The sequence below is a fragment of the Lithobates pipiens genome, unplaced genomic scaffold (genome assembly GCF_037356315.1).
Source record: "Lithobates pipiens isolate NorthernLeopardFrog02 unplaced genomic scaffold, aLitPip1_a1.2 Scaffold_22, whole genome shotgun sequence".
NCBI classification, from domain to species: Eukaryota; Metazoa; Chordata; class Amphibia; order Anura; family Ranidae; genus Lithobates; species Lithobates pipiens.
Window position 1 is genome coordinate 167,630,143 of NW_027507784.1, and position 22,282 is coordinate 167,652,424.

The 22,282-nt window shown below is 44.4% G+C and overlaps 1 protein-coding gene across 3 annotated transcripts in view; it reads left to right on the forward strand.

Annotated features, from left to right (window-relative positions):
- CDK15 (cyclin dependent kinase 15) overlaps positions 1-22,282 on the forward strand; it is a 364,576-nt gene that overhangs the window by 146,255 nt on the left and 196,039 nt on the right. For all 3 annotated transcript variants that reach the window (XM_077448589.1, XM_077448587.1, XM_077448588.1), the window contains 3 exons: positions 6,351-6,430; positions 8,270-8,364; positions 13,809-13,871. In XM_077448589.1, coding sequence (XP_077304715.1) covers positions 6,351-6,430; positions 8,270-8,364; positions 13,809-13,871 — 238 coding nt within the window. The remainder of the gene's footprint in view (positions 1-6,350; positions 6,431-8,269; positions 8,365-13,808; positions 13,872-22,282) is intronic.

Consider the following 22,282-nt stretch of genomic DNA (forward strand, 5'->3'; position numbering starts at 1 on the left):
TGCTTCGTATCTTAATGCAAAGCTATGGACAGAGTTTAGTCAATGGATTTTCTTTTTTAATAATTTTTTTTGTATATTAAGCAAGATGAAACATTGAGCATGCAGGTGCTTGTTTACTGAGGAATACAATGGTAGTGACATGTATGTTCTACAGAAAATTTTGCTAAAGGCTACATGTTTGGGCATTTCTTTATTATTGAAGTGCCCTCAGTTCGGGGCAAAGTCAGTAGCCAAGATGGCAAAATCTTTCCCTTGCGGATGTGTGTGTACCCTATCTGAAGAAGAAGAAGGGAGATGTCATTGTCCAGCTTGGTAGGAGCTGTTGCCACTGCCACCATTGTTGGCGTTGCTGCCATCACTGCCACTGTTGCCATGGTTGCCACTGCTGCCAACAATGGTCTTATTTTACTCGCATGAAGAAATGCCCCAAGGGACTTTTATGGGTGGGGTTAATAAATACTAATGGGATGTGGTGGTGGTGGTTATCTCTAATTGCTGGTTGATTTCTTTCTCTTTTTTTTATATTATTTTACTTGCAAGTTTTCTTCATTGTAGCCCCAGGCCCTATTTTGTCCAAAATATATTAAAGCATACAGGGAAAGGTGTGACAGTATGAGCCATATAACATGTAATCGTCATCCACTTGTTGGCAACGCCCACTCATGTTCAATGTTTTTTTGATCGGTTCCTTCTGAGTATTTTAGAGTCAAATATGTTTTTATTGTATTTAACATAATATAATTACATACATATCGTTCGGATGTCAGTAAGAGTTAACACAAAATACAGCACATTTCTATAGTACAGAATGTATCAATGTTAATGAGAGTACCAACGACCCGTCTTCAGCCAAAAGCAAATAGTGGTATCCTGTTGAAGTACCAGTAGGGGTTGGTACAGTTAAAGGGTATGATTTCTGATTGCGGGCCAGAAGAATAGAAGAGTAAAGAAGAAGAAGGGAGAAGAGAGATAGAGGAGGGTAAGGAGGAGGGAAAGGGATAACAGGTATAATGACTTGGGGGGGGGGGGGGTCCGGGCAGACCCTGGCGCAGCACACCTGTATAGTGCGGTCAGGATGTATGTCTGCGTGGACCCTGGGTTGTTAGAAAATTCTTCAGGGAGTCCAAGGAAGAGTATTCTATCCAAAGGAGCCATTGAACCCTAAATCTCTCGAAAGTTTTGTTCTCAAGGACCAACATCTCCTCCATACGCATAATGTCATTGACTGTAAAGACCCATAGTGCTAGGGGAGGACTAGTTGGTAGTTTTCCATAAAAGAGGGATAATTTGTCTAGCGGCTGACAGGAAGAAGCTCAGTAAGGAGCGTTTCTGGGAAAATATGGAGCCAGGTAGCATAGATAGTAGAGCAATCTCTGGGGAGGGCTGTAGAGGTCGATCGTAGAGGCTGCTGTATATGGAAAAAACCTGTGACCAAAGAGGCTGAATAGACTGACATTCCCACCATATATGCAAGTAGCTTCCATCTGTCAACCCGCACCTCCAACATGAGGGGGGTACGGCTGGGAAGATTTTGTGAGGGTCCCTGTACCATCGGGACAAAACTTTGAAGTTTTTCTCCTGTGTGTAACAGGACGTTGAATATTTGTGCGTGAAGTAGTATGCTTTCTGCCAATCAACTGTGGTAAGTTCTTTTCCCAGATCCATGGACCACTTCACTGTGTAATGCCCTGTACACACGGTCGGAGAATCCGTCGGAATGCGTCTTATCGGACCGTGTCGTCGGATAATCCGACTGTGTGTGGTATGCATCGGACTGATTCCGTCGGAATATCCGTCGGACCCAATTTTCCAACATGTTGGAAATATTTCCCGACCAACTGGGCCGGTCGGACCTAATCCGTTCATGTGTAGAGCATTTTGATCGGACCAAGTGCCACGCATGCTCAGATCAAATTCCTACATCAAAGCTATTGGCTACTAGCCTGAATGTAGTCCCGACGTTCTGAAAGATCGGATTTTTCTCCAACTTGGCCCGACCGTGTGTATGCAACAGTTTCGGACACAATCTGTCGGACTAAATCCGATGGACAAAATCTGAAGGATTTGGTTGGCAAAATCTCCGACCGTGTGTACGTGGGCTTAGAGGGGGGTTGGTCATGCAATAATGCATGTTGTAATGTGTACATGGCAGGGAGCAAGTGTTTTGGTGTCTCAGAAAGAGTACAGCTGTTCGAATCCTGTAAGGGGCCTATTTATTTGGGAGGAGGAAAAAAGGTCAGAACAAAAGGAGGTTATGCGAAGGGCTGTGAGCCAGTTACCTTGAGCATCCGGCACCACTGGTCTACCTGAGGTGTGATCTACGAATGAGCTCACAATAGGCCAGGCGGAACGGGAGTAGAGGCCTATTGTGTTAGAGCCCTCCCCTTGGGGTACTGCAGGGTGGTCGAATAGGGATGTGAGGGGTAAGGGATCTGAGGACAGCATTGATTGCATGTCTTTTTTGTATCATAAATGTAGGGCCGCGGTGGTCAGTGGGGAAGTTGAAGAGAGTAAATGTAGGTGTTGTCCGTGTCCCCAGAGTAGAGCTCAGAGGTCTGAGATGAATAAGTCTTGTTCCACCATGCTGGACGCTTTGGTGAAGGGACAAGTGAACCACTCCAAAACCCTAGACATCAGTGCCGCTCTATGGTATAGCTCAAAGTTGGGGAGGCCTGCGCCGCTCTGGATTTTGGGATATGTAAGTAAGGTATGTCTAATGGGGGACATGCCTTGGTGCCATATGAATCGCATGGACATAGAGCGCAGTGAGGTAAAAAAGCATTTAGGGACTGTGAAAGGAACTGTTTGAAATAAATAAAGCAGTTTGGGTAAGGTGTCCATTTTCAAAGTATTTATGCATCCAAACCAGGGTAGTGGGGATGAGTTCCAGGCGTCGAGTTCTTTCTGGAGTCGAGCTAATAGAGGAAGATAGTTTAGAGCATACAACTCTGATAGATTAGAGGGAATCGTTATCCCCAGGTAGGAGATGCTCTTGGGGCCCCATTGAAAGGGGAAGTTAGCCTGTACTCGGGTAAGAGTTGTGTGTGACAGGGATATATTGAGGGCTTCCGTCTTGGACATATTTAATTTAAAGTCGCAAAATTTTCCAAACCTACTGAATTCCTGCGTCAATGAGGGTAGGGACGTGTGTGGCTGTTGTACGTAGACCAGGAGGTCATCCACGTATAGGGATATTTTATGATCGTAGGAGGGTGCCTGGATCCCTACTATAGATGTGTTTTGTCTAATTGCTTGGGCTAAGTGTTCTATTACTAAAACGAAGAGTAATGGTGATAGGGGGCAGCCCTGGCGAGTCCCATTGGATATCTATGTAACACTGCGGAAGGGGAACCATTGACCAGGACCAATGCAGAGGGATTGGAGTATAGTGCCATAACCTTGGACACAAAGGTAGGATATGAGATGAATAGTTTTGGTAGTATTATCTCTGGCCTCACGACCGAGGACAAAACCCACCTGGTGTTTATGGATAAGTGAGGGTAGGAGGGGGGAGAGGCGGTTTGCCAGGACCTTAGCAAAGAGCTTGATGTCAAGGTTGAGGAGCGATATTGGCCGGTAACTACTACATTGCGAAGGGTCTTTACCCGGTTTTGGGAGATATTAGCGGATAGTAGATTACTGGAAGGTGTATGGTAATCATCTGTAGAGTTAAATGCAGTTAACATCAGTGGGGTGAGGAGTTGGGCAAATGATTTGTAGAACCTAGGGGAAAACCCGTTGAGGCCCGGGCATTTACCAGATTTCAGGCCTTTAATAGCAGCGACGAATTCCGCTAGCGTTAGGGGGCTATCTATGTCGGTTGCCATTATGGGATCTATTTGTTGTAGGGCCGTCTCTGATATGTAGTTCCTCATATCGGATAGGTGAGAGTCTTCTAAACCAGTCATCATGGTCTTGGGTGTAACTTGTAAAGGTTGGAGTAATAGCGTTTAAAGGCATCCGAGATACCCCGCGGGTTAGTTATCTTTTGCTGATCTGTAGTACATATGTTTTGGATCGGTCGACATAGAGGACGAGGGTGCAAGACCCTCGCTAGGTGTTGTCTGCATTTGTTAGCTAGAGTGTAGTGTCGGTTACGTCCCCGGTCCCTGGCTATCAGGGAATTTGCGTCTAAGAGACTAAGCAATTCTCTGCGTGCGTTAGATAAATTGACGTATGTTGCGGGGTCTGGGTCACGTTTATGCGACAGTTGGAGCGTTTTTATGGTAGTCAGTAGGTGCGAAATGTCAGCCTTTTTAGCTTTTTTTAGGCGGGAGCTATGTTAAATGAAAATGCTCCTCAGTACACACTTCAGGGTCTCCCATTTAATAAGAGGACTGGTGACGTCGGAACGATGGACCTCAACGAAGTCATGGATTGGTTTTTCAATCTCCGCAACACATGGGGTGTCTTTCAATAAGTTGTCATTTAGCCGCCATGAGAACCTCGTACGGCAGATGCAGAGTCATAGACAAGCCGGAGGTCAGAGGCAGGCAGAAAGCAGGGAAGATCACAGGTCAAGCTGGGTAAACACAAGATCAAATCAGGTCAGTAGGTAAGCTTAGGAACACTGTAGATCAAGCAGCAAGATCTGAGGGGAGAGCTGGGTTTAAGGGGAGAGCTGGGTTTAAATAGACGCCCGCAGGCACGCACAGGCAGGCGAGGGAGCACTGTTCCCAGCCAGCCTTTCCTGACACCCTCCCCATCCAACCTGATGGAGCTTTAGAGGTCCTGCAAAGAAGAATGGGAGAAACTGATATAAGTTGAAATAAGTATGAAATAAGTGTGCCAAGCTTGTAGCATCATACTCAAAAAAGACTTGAGGCTATAATTGGTGCCAAAGGTGTTTCAACAAAGTATTGAGGAAAGGCTTTGAATATGTGTGGACTTATGTACATGTGTTTTTCATTTTTTATCTCTAATAAATTTGAAAAGATTTCAAAAAATCTTCTTTCACGTTGACATTATAGAGCACTATTTGTAGAATTTTGAGGAAAATAATGAATTTAATCAATTTTGGAATAAGGCTGTAACATAACATGGAATGTGGAAAAAGTGAAATGATGTCAATACTTTCCGGATGCTCTGTATTAAGGACATGTATGATTGATGAGGTGGAAAGTCCCTCTTCAAGTATTTCACAAAAAGCAGGTTGTTCTATTACATAGTATTCCCTGGGAGAGCTATATGTTGTGTGTTGCTGCCTCCTGGCTTCCAGAGGAGAAAGTAATACATTTGGAATATGTGAAAATGTTATGCTTTATACAGTATTTTAAAGATACAGAGGTATGGACAAATTTAAATATATATATATACACATAACTATATATATATAGTGAAGTTTGGGGATACTAGCTCCGCGGGATTAAGTGCATAAACCGTTATAAGGTGAAACCAAAATATATTTATTTATAATTAAATAAAAAATAAAGCTTTTCTTCAGCATATAAAAAACATAAATTAAAGTCTGCTTATCTTCAGCACAAATAATACGAAAAGAAAAGCACCTACAGTTCTGTAGACAGGTCTTCACCAAAAAGTTTCTTTAGAGTCCTTGCAGAGATCTTTTTGCAGCCTCTAAAACAGCAAAACAGCAAATACAACAAAACAACCAGACAACTCCTCAGACAGGTGTTCATCTCCTTCTCCTCCTCACCACCACCTCTCTACTGCTTCCTGTCTTATAGGCTGTCTGTCTTCCTGTGGGCCAAATCCCTGTGGTCAGGGAGGGAGGCTCTTTCCCACCCAAATGTCACTTCAGAGCCTCCCAAATTCCGGGTCCCAACTATCTCTCTTAAAATATAGAGAGGACCGCGAGTCAGTCTTCTCCCGAAACTATCCCCGGAATTTGTGACCCATTTTTGGGTGACCCCCTGAGGCCTACCATGATTCCCTTAAAGCGACCACATCCCGAATATAGGCGCCACATAGCACCCGTCCAGGACCCAACCTTGGCGTCCTGTACAATATATATATATAATATATATATATATATATATATATATATAGTATCTCACAAAAGTGAGTACACCCCTCACCTTTTTGTAAATATTTTATTAAATCTTTTCATGTGACAACACTGAAGAAATTACACTTTGTGTGGAGCTTGTATAACAGTGTCAATTTGCTGTCCCCTCAAAATAACTCAACACACAGCCATTAATGTCTAAACCACTGGCAACAAAAGTGAATACACCCCTAAGTGAAAATGTTATGCACTGTATAACAATTTGAACACTGGTGCCTGTAAACATCAGTTATGATGATGACAAATAGAATAACTTAATCACTGGAATATGGCCTTATGACTGCATAAAAATAATGATGCATTTTTTTTTATTTTTTTTTAGGATTAATGGGCAACTGGTTGCTTTGAAAGTCATCAGCATGAAAGCTGAGGAAGGAGTGCCCTTTACTGCCATTCGAGAAGGTAATGTACGGTATATGTTCAATAACAGTAATTTTCAGGACCGGGGTATATTGTACTTATAGATATCGCATAAAACAGGGTTAATTTAAAGTGGTTGTTAAGCCACTGTATTACAAACATACTATCCCCTCTGCTAACATTATCTGTCCTAGTGTCTGTGCAAAAGAAAAAAAATGCAGATTATACGTTTTTATCAGAGTGTCTCCCGGCGCTCACATGACTCCTCTGCTCTATCCTCTCCATGGCTGAGAGGAGCCGAGAACTCCCATTGACGTCAGCTCGGGAGGAGAGAGGAGAGAGAGCCGAGGAGTTACGTGAGCGTCGGGAGATGCTCTGAGAAGGTATAATCTGTATTTTATTTATTTTTTCCAGCACAGACACTAAGAGAGATAATGTTAGCTAACAGAGGGTTAGTATGTTTATAATACAGATATTATAACAGCAGGAAGGGATGGGCGGGGGAAACATAGTGGCACAGACTAGTTGACAGGCAGGGAAGGGGGGAGGAGAGGAGGACAGAGGAGAGTTGCAGATAGCTGACAGAGGCACGTAACCTGACCACTGTGTCAGGGCTCAGCATCCATGATAAACCGTGGTCAGTTTACAGGGGGAGGGTATAGCCACACAGGATCAGCCAGGTATTTTAGGTCATAGAAAGAGCCAAAATACACAGCACAAGCACTGTGCTGTTATGCATGCTTTAAGGGAAAAGGATACATTATTTTTTTTTCCGGGGTTACAAACACTTTAAAAAAATAGAGACTTGGCTTAGCAAATTAGAGCTGTGTTCACTTCGATAAAGGAATCATATGCTAGCAAAAACCTTGTTATTTTGTTTTCCTCACACATGATTGGGTATTCAAAATGAATACAGGTTTTATTTCATTAAAAATGAATGGGTATTTAAAGTGAATTCAGGTTTCATTTCCCTTACACATGATTTGTTATTTGTAGTAAATACAGGTTTCATCATTATTATATTATTTTATTATTAGACAGGATTTATATAGTGCCAACATTTTACACAGCTCTTTACAATATAAAGAGGAACAGTACAGTTACAATACAGTTATACACAGTAGGAAAAGGCTGGCCCAGCTTACAATCTAAATTTCCTTTACACATAATTGGGTATGCAAAGTAAATAGCGAATACAGGTTTAAAGCCTATGTTTAATCAAAATAAAAAAATCAGCACAAGGGACATTACTTACAATCAATGTGATGTGTTCCTTGTGCTGTTAGCTCCTGCTTTAGTGGAAATCTTCAGTTCTTAGATACCCCAGCCCCTGCCGTAATCTTCTTGTGGGGTAATAGAGTCAAAGGACCTGTCATATAGTCTCATCAAGAGTGCCATCAAGACACCCACTCTTTCTGCCCCATTCCTCCATTCATAGAGGCTGTACTATAGCTTCTGTAAATGAAAAATGATAGATGAATCAAGGTTAGGTGGATTAATGAAAGGTCCGCCAATCTTGATGAGTTTGTATGGTTGAACTCGCATTGGATTCCCGCAAAAAAATGCAGGGACTTTTTTCTCCCCGCACTGGAATTGGATTGCATGGGCGTTCACACCCGTGTGATCCGATTCCTGTCCAAATCCACAGTTCGCACTGCGATCTGTGAACTGATCTGGGGGTGTCATTAACATTGTATTGACACCCGCTGCGGTCACGGAGGGTAGTGTGAACTGCCTGCAGGCTAGATGCGATTCGGGAATCCACACTGGAATCGCGCTGGTTCCTGCATCGCTATAGTGTAAACTCAGGATAAAAATGTTGTTATAAAAATGCAATGGAAAGATATTTATAGCTGTTCCATTTTTATGGGTTTTTTTCAGCTTCTCTCTTGAAAGGCCTGAAACATGCAAATATCGTTCTTTTGCATGACATCATTCAAACCAGGGAAACGTTAACTTTTGTCTTTGAATATGTGGTGAGTGATTGTATATTTTTATTATTTTCTTTTATATGTAGCGGTACCCCCATGGGAGCTGCTGATTTTGTTCATTACCTTTTGCCAGATTGCACCACTTCCGATTCCCCTTGCAATTGCATGACACACAAACAGTCAACATTCCGGATTTATAATCCTTTATTTTCGGTATAAATCGGTGGGCTATTAATTAGGGTATATGAGATACCCCATCTGACCCCAATTTTAGGTTAAAGGGTATTAATCTGTAGCCGTGGCTTTGTTAATTAAGTCCCTCATAGCAATCCTTCCCTGGTTCCAATTCTCTCTTAGGTAGCACTCCCAATATGGACAGATAAGTATCACTCTGAATAATGCTGTGGGTGTTGACCTCAAAATCACAGGCCACACTGCCTATTTCCATGACTTGTGTTGTCAAACTTCCCTCAATCCTGGAAAGTGCTTGATACTGTGGTCCTTGGATACACATTATGAAGTTCCTGAGTAGCTCCACTGGGTTTGCACTCCCGTTGCTCTCTCCCAATGAAGAGTCCATGTTCTACTCACAGAAACTCGATTCCCCAGTCTTCTTCCTCCGCTTAGTTCCTACTTCCTCCTCCTCCAACGCTGCCCGGCACATCCCCCGCATGGGATGTTCGGTATTTCCCCAGTGCTGCATGTTATCTCCGTCTCCAGGGGCCAGACTCTCAGCCTCCCCCTGGACTCGCCTCCTTCCCAGAGGCTCCGGGATCTCTGAACCCCCAGGCCTCTGGACCTGAACCTCCGAACCTCCAACCTAACTCTCCCCTTCAGAGCATGTGACCCTCCCCCCTTTTTTTTTTTATGAGCGACCTCCCTGTTGACCATATAAATTAACCATTGGTCAATTCTCTCACATGGGTTTCCTGCCACTCAGGTCTCACCCCATCCTCTCTTTCCAGCAAAATCCACTGTCAAGAAGAGGAGGTATCCCTGAGCCCCTGAATAAACAACCAGGCCTAGTAGAGAGCAGGACCCTGGCTAAATTTACCTGTCTCTATATCCTATACTGTCAGAAAAACATCACTAAGCACATCTATAAAAATATTTGTAACTAAAGTTAACCATAGACAAATGTGCAGGTATGTAATCTCCATGACTAGCTTGCTGAATAAATATAAATGCTTGGGATTCATTTGTACGTGCATACATCTCTAGTGCTGCCGTATCTTGAGGGTGGGGGGAACAATAATAACTAGACAAAGTTTTCTTACCTGTCCTAGTGTTTTTTTTTCTGATGGTACTATTTTCAGGCACCCTAGATGTTAGAATATCAGTCCCCCAATCTGGAAGAAAGAAAACGGGTAGATTGGGTGACTGTTATCCCATGTTAACCAGTAATTTAGGATGAAAGACGTTGGTGCTAAATATAGACAAATAACGACTTTCTGCTGAATTCTCTTGCTAATAGTTGCCTTTTTTCATTCTCTTTTATACTTTGTCCAAGGGCAGCAAGGAATGACCATGACCTTGTTTACTGCTTACAAATATTAAAGAAAAAGTTACAGTGTACAGCAGGGATGCCTATTTTGTTGCCTCTTTTCATGCTGGGTTGTTCACATCTGTAATTGTGTAGAAGTACAAATTGGCTGCTACTGGAAACTATGATACTGCGGCAACCTGTGAATAGATGCTTGTGGAAAGGCTCTACTTATCCACTTGACCTCCGGAAGATTTACCGCGCCCCCCTTCATGACCAGGCCATTTTTTGTGATACGGCACTGTGATATTTTAACTGACAATTGCACGGTCATGTGACACTGTACCCAAATAAAATTGATGTCCTTATTTTCCCACAAATGAATCTTTTAGTGGTATTTGATAACCTCTATTTTTTTTTTCTATAGCACTAAAAATAAAAACAATGCTGGAAAAAAAACAAAATTTTTTTCTGCTATAAAACCTATCCAATAAAAAAATGTAAAATCCAATTTTTTCATAAATTTAGACCAATATGTATTATGCTACATATTTTTGGTAAAAAATATTGATTGTTTGCGCAAAAGTTATAGTGTCTACACACTAGTTGATATATATATATATATATATTTTTTTTTACTAGTAATGGCGGCGATCAGCGACTTATAATGGGACTGCGATATTGCGGTGGACATTCTGACACTAACTAACACTTTTTGGGGATCAGTAACACTAACCCAGTGATCAATGCTAACAATATGCACTGTCACTGTACTAATGATACTGGGGAGCAGTTAACATCAGGGGTGATCAAAAGGTTAACTGTGTGCATAGCCAGTGTTTTTCTATACTGTGTGAGGTACTTTTACTAGGGGGAAGACGTGGATTTTCATGCTTTGCAGGGACACAAACTCCATCCCTTCCCTCGTCTCAGAACGGCAATCTGCTTTGTTAACCTCTTGCTTACTAGGCACTTAAACCCCCTTCCTGCCCAGGCCGATTTTCAGCTTTCAGAACTGTCACTCTTTGAATGACAATTGCGTGGTCATGCAACACTGTACCCAAATTACATTTTCAGCATTTTTTCCCCCACAAATGGAGCTTTTTTTTTGGTGGTATTTAATCACTGCTGTTTTTTTTTTTTTTTAATTTACTGTTTTATAGTATGTTATAACATTTTGCAAACAGGTAATTTTTTTCATTCATTGATATGCACTGATAGGCTGCACTCATGGGCACTGATGGACACTTATAGGCCACACTGGTGGGCACTGATGAGGCGGCACTGATGGGCACTGAAAAGTGGCACAGATGGGTTGCACTGATGGGCACTGCTAGGTGACACTGATAGGCAGCACTGATGGGCATTGATAGGTGGGCATTGATAGGTGGCACAGTTGGGCACTGGTAGGTGGTACTGGTGTGCACTGGTTGGTGGCATTGCTATGCACTGGCAGGCAGCACTGGTGGGCACAGATACTTGGGTTATGTCTCACCCTCTTCGGGACACAAGCCACAAGTCTCACCCTCTGACACAAGCCAGTGATTGGTTGTCAGCGCGAGCACAAAAAAAATCAGATTACTGATCTTTTGTTTACATTACGTGATCAGCTGTTATTAGCTGACAGTTGATCACATGATAAGGGGCCGGGATCATCCGGAGATCACAGAGCCCGCAGCTCATGCACAGGAGGACATCTATTGTCGGCTTCCTGGCAATTAAGGTCTGTGCTATAGCCGTCATTCAGCTATAGCGCAGGCACGAGAAGGCTAACATAGGCAGATCGCAGTTCTGTCTCTGCCTGACGATTGGTGCCAGAGGACATCACGTGTATATATATATATATATATATATATATATATATATATATATATATATATATATATATATATATATATATATATATATATATATGATCTGGCGCAAATGTGCTGCACTGTAGCAGTAAAACTGCTATAGAGTGGACATTAAGGGGTTAGAGGATAGATTTTTGGCCTCTGTATTTGATTTAAGATGCTAATCAGTGCATAAAAACAGAAAATGAGCATATAACAAAAGTTACAAAAAGCCAGCACATATGGAGCTATTTTTTGAGAGATACACTGTATGCTGTTTTGTTTTATATAAGGCTGTGCTGCATCCTTTGCATGTCCACGCATGTCCTGTAGGGGGAGCTCATGGCACTGTTTTTGACATCTCTATAAAATAATCGGACTTTTTTGAAAATGTATTTTGAATCATTCAGCCCAATTAAATAGTCTCAAATTCCAGCATATAAGTAATTTCTTGAGATTTTAAATAAATAATAATAGAAATAAAACTGAGGGCAGAATTTTCATTTCCTAATGTCGGCACATCCACAGTCTAAAGCCTCGTAAACATGATCAGAATTTTGGACGACCGTTCGACCATTTTTTGTTGCATGCTAGTCTCATGTCGAAAGTGAAGAGGTTACTAACCATACGAAAATTCTCGTACAACAGAATTCAACTTCAGAAGTGACAAAATGTGTTGAATAGTTTTGAATGTATTCTTTAGTTTCTGAGCCTGCGTAGTTTTGCTCTTGCAATTTTTTTCGGAAGAAAACCGTATTAATTAAAAGAAAATCTGACGTTAAGTCCATGTACGACAAAAAATTTATAGTCTGAATTGGCTGTCGAAAGCACCATACTAATGATTTGAAAATCAGCAGATTGTTCGTTGAATGAAATTTTACTTCTGATTTTCGTATCGTGTGTACGGGCCTTTACTCACTAATGCAGTACAGAGATGATCATGGAAAGGGAAATAACCCAGATATAATTTTAATACAATAAGATTATTAAAAGCATACTACTATTCACCCACTGAATAGGAATACAGCAAGACAATGGATAAAGCCAACATGACATAACTTATTCTTGACCCTCATACAAATTTTTTGAGTATCCTCATGTCGCGTACATACGATCGAATTGTCCGGCGGACCTAGTCACAGTACGCCAGATAATTCGATCGTGTGTGGGCTCCAGCTGACTTTTTCATCATAAAGTCTGGCGGACTTAGCCCACGTACACACGGTCGGAGATTTTGCCAACTAAATCTGTCGGATTTTGCCCGTCGGATTTAGTCCGACGGATTGTGTCCGAAACTGTTGCATACACACGGTCGGGCCAAGTTGGCGAAAAATCCGATCTTTCAGAACGTGATGACGTAATTTCATTACGATGGGACTACATTCAGGCTAGTAGCCAATATCTTTGATGTAGGAATTTGATCTGAGCATGCATGGCACTTGGTCCGATGAAAATGCTCTACACATGATCGGATTAGGTCCGTCCGGCCCAGTTGGTCGGGAAATATTTCCAACATGTTGGAAAATCGGGTCGGACGGAGATTCGGACGGAATCAGTCCGATGCATACCACACACAGTCGGATTATCCGACGACACGGTCCGATAAGACTCATTCCGACAGATTCTCCGACCGTGTGTACAAGGGCTTAGAAGTAGTTTTGACTCAAAATTTTTCTGCTGGACTTAGCTTTCAGCGAACAATCCGTTCGTCAGTGTGCTAGTCCGGCGGACTAAGAATGACGCATGCTCTGAAGCAAGTACGAGAAGGAAGCTATTAGCTACTGGCTATTGAACTTCCCTTTTCTAGTCCCGTCGTACGTGCTGTACGTCATCGCGTTAGAAATCACCAGACTTTTGGAGCGTCTGTGTGTGGCCAAGTCAGTTCGTTATAAAGTCCGTTCGTTGTTTGGCGGACCAATTCCGCCGGACAATTTGATTGTGTGTACGCAGCATTAGATATCCTATCTAAAGTTTGAAGAAAATAAATCCTAGTTAGAAAATAAAGGTTTTGGGAGGTGGAACTGATGAGGTCAAGCAACAAGAAATGTTACCTATAAGATAGGTAATAAGTGTTTATATAAAGAAAGGTTTATGGTAAATCCTAACATTTTTTTTTTTTAATTTAAGGGCTTGTTTTGCTAATACTTTATATACATATTATATTTCTGCAGCATACAGACCTGTCACAGTACATGGCCCAGCATCCTGGAGGACTTCTGCCATACAACGTCCGGGTGAGATCCTGTTTTTATTCATATATCTAAAGGTCAGGCAATTGACACCTAGGACTCATTGCTTGAACCAGATTAGGCTAATTCTTCTTGCAATACTGGTCTGTTCTCTGTGAAGTTGACATTTTTCATTAATTCTATAAATGAGTTTTTACATCTTGCATCCACAAACACACTAGCTTTCATATAAATGGCTCACAATTTATATTAGCTAAAGCTAGCCATGCACATGTAGCATGCTTTTGTTCAGCCCGAAAGACTGAATAAGTGAAATCACTTGATTCCCCCATCCATGCTAAACAGCCTAGACTAGAGGAATATCCCCTGCCAGCTATTGTATTCTGAAAGCTGCTGTTCATTTGGTTGCCTGAATACCCAAATAATAACTGCATCTGATTGGCTGTAGTCACTATTCAGCTTAGAATTTACAATGCTCCTATTTTTAAATCAAAGTATGATGAGCTGGGTGGTGCCAACACAGTTACCCATTGCTCAAATTATCCCCACCGATCCTGCATGACCAGCTGTATAAATATAAGCGGAGACAGCTTATTTCCTAACTTCTTTCAGTTTTGTCATTCCTGGGAAGAGCATATTGCTGACCATAAACTTTAAAAAGTGATCAGATGTGCAGGTACACTCCATCTGCCCTCAGGTGAGGAAGACACTACAACAGGTCACAGCTCTGTAAGCTATGGAGATACCAGAGCATAAACTGTTCTGCTTCCACAAATTTAAACACTGAAAGTGTGATCTCTATAATATATGATCCAGTTGTGGTGAGATAGCTTAACTCACAGTCTCACTGGCAAGCAGTGACTAGAGCCAAATGACATCTTGCAGATCACAGAAAGCTTTATTCCAAAAACTTGTGCAGATCATAACAGATGAACATCGGATAGGTCAAAAAATCATAGTGTGTCTAGCTCCAGCAGAATAGAGTACATGTAATGAATGGAGGCTAAAACATGAAGAACAAGGGTGGGACTAATTACATAGACCATCACATATCTGCGTAATGAGGTAGGGACAAAACGATTTAAAGGCAAACAATTAATTATGTAACATGACAGATAACCAACCTGCAAACTCTCACTTGGTTGAACTTAATATCTGTTTTTATGGAGAAGGAAAAAGCAGGAACGGGGAGCTGAGAAGCTTCTAGCTTATTATGGTAGGAACCATAGTCCCTTAGACTTGATGTCTGGTTCTCACAAAGAAAGGCTGCATCAGACAACTGCCATCTCGTGGCTTTGGGTAATCCTATTCACTATTACATATGCAATTGGAGGGCAATGAATGCGTTTAACTTAAATTGAGAAGGATTATTAAAACGTACCCATACCCATATGCTAAAACTTCATAGTCATCACCTGGTCTTGTCAATTGTATCAGAATCACCTAGTGATCAGGGTAGATCTCAGCTGATACTCATGGCTAGGGATGAGCCGAACACCCCCCAGTTCGGTTCGCACCAGAACTTTCGAACGGACCCCAAATTCGAACGAACTTTAGAACCCCATTGAAGTCTATGGGACTCGAACGTTCGAAATTAAAAGTGCTAATTTTAACGGCTAATATGCAAGATACTGTCCTAAAAAGGGTTTGGGGACCTGGCTCCTGCCCCAGGGGACATGGGTCAATGCCTAAAATGTTTTTAAAAATGGCCGTTTTGGCGGGAGCACTGATTTTAATGACGATTAAAGTGAAAAAAAAGTGAAATATTCCTTTAAATATGGTGCCTGGGGGGTGTCTGTAGTATGCCTGTGAAGTGCCACGTGTTTCCCGTGTTTAGAACAGTCCCTGCACAAAATGACATTAAACGGAAATAACACCATTTAAAACTGCTTGCGGTTTTAATGTTATATCTGGTTCCTGCAATATGGTTGAAAATCATTGAGAAAAATGGCATGGGTAACCCTCCCTGCCCATTACCAGCCTATTTGGGTCTTGTACGCATATTAAGGGGAACCCTGTACCCATATTAAAAAAAGGAAATGCGTGTGGCCCCCAGGCCCTATATACTCAGAACAGCAGTATACAGGTGGTGCAAACAAGACAGGGACTGTGTAGGTTTGTTGTGTTAAGTCGAATCTGTTTGTAATTTTCAACTGGTACATTTTTAAAGTGTAGCTCCAGTCAAAAAAACTATTTTTAAGCTTTTTGGAAAACATAGGGAAGGGTTATCACCCCTGTATAATTTGTTTTGTCGTCCATCTTTTTTCATCTCACTTGCTGTTGTCTCCTTCTGTTTGCAAGTAGGAGATGTTTGTAAATTGGATGTTTGAAAGTAGGGGCCTGCCCTATATGCTCTGCAGAAAAGGCGGAACAAGGTGTTGGTTTTGCCACAACATTGTAAGCCCTCAAAGTGACTCTTGGTGGGCGCTGGAGCGCCCTGCTGTGAACGATTATATCAAGAATTGTAATTACATGCCATTGTTGAACAGTGGTAGAAAAATTGACCTTTGGTGGTTGTGGTGCTGGTGCCACAACACTATAAATCCTCACCGTTACTCTGGGTGGGCACAGGAAGGGGCCCTCCTCTGAAATATTATATCAAGAATTGTAATTACATGTCCCTGTTAAACAGGGGCAGAAAAATTTGGCCTTAGGCACTGCTGCTGGTGCCACCACACTGCAACCTCTCCCATATACTCTAGTTTTATTGCAGGAATTAGCCCTGCTGCAAAGCATTGCATCAAAAATTGTTATTAAACGCCCCTGTTAAACAGGGGCAGAAAAATTGGGCCTTAGGCACTGGTGCTGGTGCCACCACACTGCAACCTCTGCCATATACTCTAGTTTTATTGCAGGAATTAGCCCTGCTGCAAAGCATTGCATCAAAAATTGTACTTAAACGCCCCTGTTAAACAGGGGCAGAAAAATTGGGCCTTAGGCACTGGTGCTGGTGCCACCACACTGCAACCTCTGCCATATACTCTTGTTTTATTGCAGGAATTAGCCCTGCTGCAAAGCATTGCATCAAAAATTGTAATTAAACGCCCCTGTTAAACAGGGGCATAAAAATTGTGCCTTAGGCACTGGTGCTGGTGCCACCACACTGCAACCTCTTCCATATACTCTAGTTTTATTGCAGGAATTAGCCCTGCTGCAAAGCATTGCATCAAAAATTGTACTTAAACGCCCCTGTTAAACAGGGGCAGAAAAATTGGGCCTTAGGCACTGGTGCTGGTGCCACCACACTGCAACGTCTGCCATATACTCTTGTTTTATTGAAGGAATTAGCCCTGCTGCAAAGCATTGCATCAAAAATTGTAATTAAACGCCCCTGTTAAACAGGGGCAGAAAAATTGGGCCTGAGGCACTGGTGCTGGTGCCACCACACTGCAACCTCTCCCATATACTCTTGTTTGATTGCAGGAATTAGCCCTGCTGCAAAGCATTGCATCAAAAATTGTAATTAAACGCCCCTGTTAAACACGGGCAGAAAAATTGGGCCTTAGGCATCACCCAGAACCAGAAATGTTCTTCCAACATATCAGCGGAGGAGGAAGAGGATAGACAATCAACATAACAGGACAGTCACTCAGCATCAGCATAGGCAGTCTTGAAAGGATGTGATATTTCAAAAAAAAATATTCTGTTACATCAGCTTCAGGTGCTTGGTAGCTGTGGGTGATCCAAGACTGATTCATCTTGATGAAGGTCAGTCGATCAACTCATTCGGTGGACAGGCGCACCCTGTGATCGGTAACAAAGCCACCAGCAGCACTGAAGGTGCGTTCCGAAAGAACGCTGGATGCAGGACAGGCCAGTAGCTCAATTGCATACTGTGCAAGCTCTGGCCAGTGATCCATCCTCAAGACCCAGTAAGCCAGAGGATTTTCAGTGGGAAAGGTGTCCAAGTCTGACCTTGCCCCTAGGTATTCCTGCACCATGTAAATCAGATGCTGGCGATGGGTGCTGCAACCGATCATACCTTGGGGCTGCGGACTAAAAAATTGTCTGAAAGCATCAGTCAGACGGCCACCTTCTCCACCGCTCCTTCTGACCGATGCCTCAGCAACACGTTGTCCAGGACCAGGAGTTTGTAACCTCCCAGTCTCTGGGAACGCATTGCACAGACCTTTCTGCAAGGCCTCCCAGAGATGTCTCATCCTCTGCTCCCTCTGCGATGGCAAGATAAGGTCGGCAACCTTACCCTTGTACCGTGGATCAAGGAGAGTGGCCAGCCAGTAATGGTCCCTCTCCTTGATCCGAAGAATACGAGGATCCTTCTGCAGGCTTTGCAGGATCAGGGAGGCCATGCAGCGTAGGTTAGCTGAGGCATTCGGTCCGGAGTCCTCTGGGTCACTAAGGACAACATGATCCGCAGCTACCTCCTCCCAGCCACGTACAAGTCCACGTGTTTCTTGGGACTGTAAATCATCCCTACAAGACTGCTGCTGCTGCTGCTGCTGATGCTGAGTGCCAGCCTCCATCTCCATGCTGACACAATCATCCTCCTCCTCCTCTTCCTCCTCCTCATCCTCTTCCTGTGTGATGGGTGGCACAGCAGGAACACTGTCTGGATAAAGGGGGCCTTGAGAGGCAAGGAAGTCCTCCTCTTCCTGCCTCTGTTCTGCCTCAAGTGCCCTGTCCATTATTAAACGCAGCGTATGCTCCAAGAGGTGGACAAGAGGTACAGTGTCACTGATGCATGCACTGTCACTGCTCACCATCCTTGTGGCCTCCTCAAACGGTGACAGGACAGTGCATGCATCCCTGATCATGCCCCACTGGCGTGGTGAGAAGAAACCGAGCTCCCCTGACCCTGTCCTGGTGCCGTAGTCGCACAGGTACTCATTGATGGCCCTCTGCTGCGTGTGCAGCCGCTGCAGCATGGCCAACGTTGAGTTCCACCTGGTGGGCATGTCACATATAAGGAGGTTCTTGGGCAGGTTCAACTCCTTTTGGAGCTCAGCCAGCCGAGCACAGGCATTAAATGATCGGCGGAAATGCACACAGACTTTCCTGGCCTGCTTCAGGACATCCTGTAAGCCGGGGTACCTGCCCAAGAACCGCTGCAGCACCAGGTTAAGGACGTGAGCTACACAGGGCACATTGTCCCTGTCGGAGGGCGGAGAGGAGGTTGGTGCCATTGTCACAAACCACCATTCCTGGCTTAAGCTGGCGTGGCGTCAACCACCTCTCGGCCTGCCCCTGCAGAGCTGACAAAACATCCGCCCCAGTGTCGCTCCTGTCCCCCAAACAAACCAGCGCAAGCACTGCATGGCATCGTTTTGCCTGCGTACTTGCGTAGCCCCTGGAACGCCTACAAAGCACCGCTGGTTCTGAGGACAGAGCACTGGAAGAGGCCATGGAGGAAGAAGAATAGGAGGGGGTGGAGGAGAGAGGTGTGTCACAACCAATAGTAGCATTTTGGAGGCGTGGTGGTGGAACAACCTCCAACACTACTGCACCTTGTCCTGCATCCTTCCCAGCTGCCAGAAGAGTGACCCAATGGGCCGTGAAAGACAGGTAACGTCCCTGTCCATGCCTGCTGGACCATGAGTCGGCGGTAATATGCACCTTACCGCTGACCGCCATGTCCAGCGAGGCAAGGACATTGCCTTCCACATGCCGGTAGAGAGCCGGAATCGCCTTCCGTGAGAAAAAGTGGCGTTTGGGGACCTGCCACTGAGGAACCGCACATTGTACACACTCACGGAAGGGGGCCGAGTCTACCAACTGAAAAGGCAGCAGTTGAAGTGCTAGCAATTTAGCCAAGCTAGCATTCAACCGCTGGGTATGTGGATGGCTGGGAGTGAACTTCTTTCGCCGGTCCAGCAGCTGGGGCAGGGACATTTGCCTGCTATAATCGGACGTGGGTGTACTGCTAGCAGAGTGCCCAGAAGCACTTGGCTGTGACACACCTAATTCTACACCTTCATTCCACTCAGAGCAGGTTTCAGAGAGGACTGAAGGTCTAGTGGGGTTGGAGATGCCAGCTGATGAGGAGCAAGGAGAGGTCCGCTTTGTTCTTTGGTGTGGGTCTTTGAGGTACGCTTGCCAACGAGCTGCATGGCAGGTCAACATATGACTGGTCAAGCATGTGGTGCCCAAGCGGCTGATGTTTTGGCCACGCGAGATACGCTTGAGACATATGTTGCAAATAGCAGCAGTGCGATCTGATGCACTCGTCTCAAAAAAGGCCCACACCAAAGAACTTTTAGAATAACGCGCAGAGGCAGCGCCCTGCACAGGCGGAGCTCTGCGGTGTGATTCAGTCGGTGTGCTGCCCCTAAGCTGGCCCCCGGAGGGCATCCTGCCTCGTTGGACATGTGCCTCCTCCTCCTCCTCTCTCCTTCCAGGCACCCACGTGGAGTCAGTGCCCTCATCATCCCCTCCCTCTTCATCGCTGTAGCAAACCTGGCAGTATGCTGCAGCTTGTGGAACATGACTGCCAGATTGCTGTCCTTCTTGAGCATCCCCTCTCTCTGCGCTCACGCTACTGCCTTCCTCTAGCTGAGTGTCATCATCAGAGCCCACAAAACACTGGGCATCCTCCTGGAGCATGTACCCAACACTGTGCTCAAAGAGTTCAGGAGACTCCTCAGGAGGACATGGTGGGTCTAGGGAAGGAGTCACTGATGATGACATTGAGAGGAGGGAAGACGATGCGTTGGCAGCTGCTTTGCTAGTACCCTGAGACTGGGTGAGAGAGGATGAGCAGGATGAAGAGGGCTTGGTCATCCACTCTACCAAGTCGTTGGCATGTTGCGGTTCAACATGTCCAGCTGCCGAAAAGAAGGACAAGCGTGTCCCATGGCCACGTGCTGATGACAATGCACCGCGTCCACGACCAGCACTGTTGTCTCTAGACACAGAGCCTGCTTGCCCTCTTTTATCGGCTCGCGCCTGTCTGCCTCTCCTTGCTGGCCTTCCAGACATGGTAATGGCCTGAAGGGAGTTGGGTAAAACAGCAGTGTAATGGAGTCACACAACACCCACTAAGCCCTGCAGATGGCTCTATTAGAGAACAGCAATAAACGGTAGATACAGGTGTATATTGTGCTGGAGTCACACAACACCCACTAACTCCTGCAGATGCCTTTATTATAGAACACCAGAGATAAAGGGGTATACTGTAATTGAGTCACACAACACCCACTAAGCCCTGCAGATGGCTCTATTAGAGAACAGCAATAAAGGGTAGATACAGGTGTATATTGTGCTGGAGGCACAAAAAACCCACTAACTCCTGCAGATGCCTTTTTTATAGAACACCAGAGATAAAGGGGTATATACAGATGTATACTGTGCTGTGCTGGAGGCACACACAACTTCCAATAACTCCTGCAGATGGCAAGTGGGCTCAAATAGATAAGAGCTATGTAGGTGGATATAGCGGTGTGTACTGGGTACAGAGCACGCAGACAGCACGCACAAGCTCCTAACACTACTGACTGCAAGCTCTATTATAAAAGATAGATCACTAGCTATATAGGTGAGGTGAATATAGCGGTGTATACTGCGGTCAGGGCACACAGACAACAACCACTACACAACAGCAAGATCGAAAATCGGCCGAAAACGATCGGTGTGTACTGTGTTGAAGGTACACAGAACACCCACTAACTGCTTCAGACGCCAACACATTACACTAGGCCGCCACGCTGGTGGCCTTATATAGTGTGGGGCGTGTACTACACAGCCTGAGCTATGATTGGCCACAGGCATCCTGCCTGTGGCCAATCATGGCTCTCCTCGCTGCTGGCGCTGTGATTGGCCAAGCATGCGGGGTCACAGTGCATGCTTGGCCAATCATGAGCCAGCAATGCACTGCGATGACGCAGTGCATTGTGGGCCGTGAGCGCCACACGAATTTGGCGCGAACGGCCCATAACGTTCGGAATTCGCCGAACGGCCGAACAGCCGATGTTCAAGTCGAACGTATGTTCGACTCGAACACGAAGCTCATCCCTACTCATGGCAAATAGATCTTAGATAAAAGTGTATTTGGTGGGTTTTCTTAGCTAGTAGACTTTTTCCTCCGAGAAGGCAGCATAATTTATTCATAGTGACATTGGTCCAGCCTTGACCAATGTAACTATACATATACTATACCTGGATGATGCCCCTGAAAGCTAGAAATCACTGAAGTAGATACAGCTACTACAGTGATCTTTACTTGCTTTTGGACCCCTTTCTGAATGGCTGGCCTAATTGTGCATACAGGAGATCGTCTACTCAGAAAAGTTGCATATTCTGAATGTATGCAAAGCATTCTCTAATAGGAGGAAGGGGAAATGTGACATCACCACCCTACCTCCATCTTATCCAATAAGTTAGCAATTTGCATTCAGAAAATTCTCTCAATGATGCCTGTGTTGACCTTCTGTGTTCAGAATGCATCAGGACTGTCACTCAGCACAGGACCGAGAAGCAAGTGGAGATCACTGGAGTAGCAG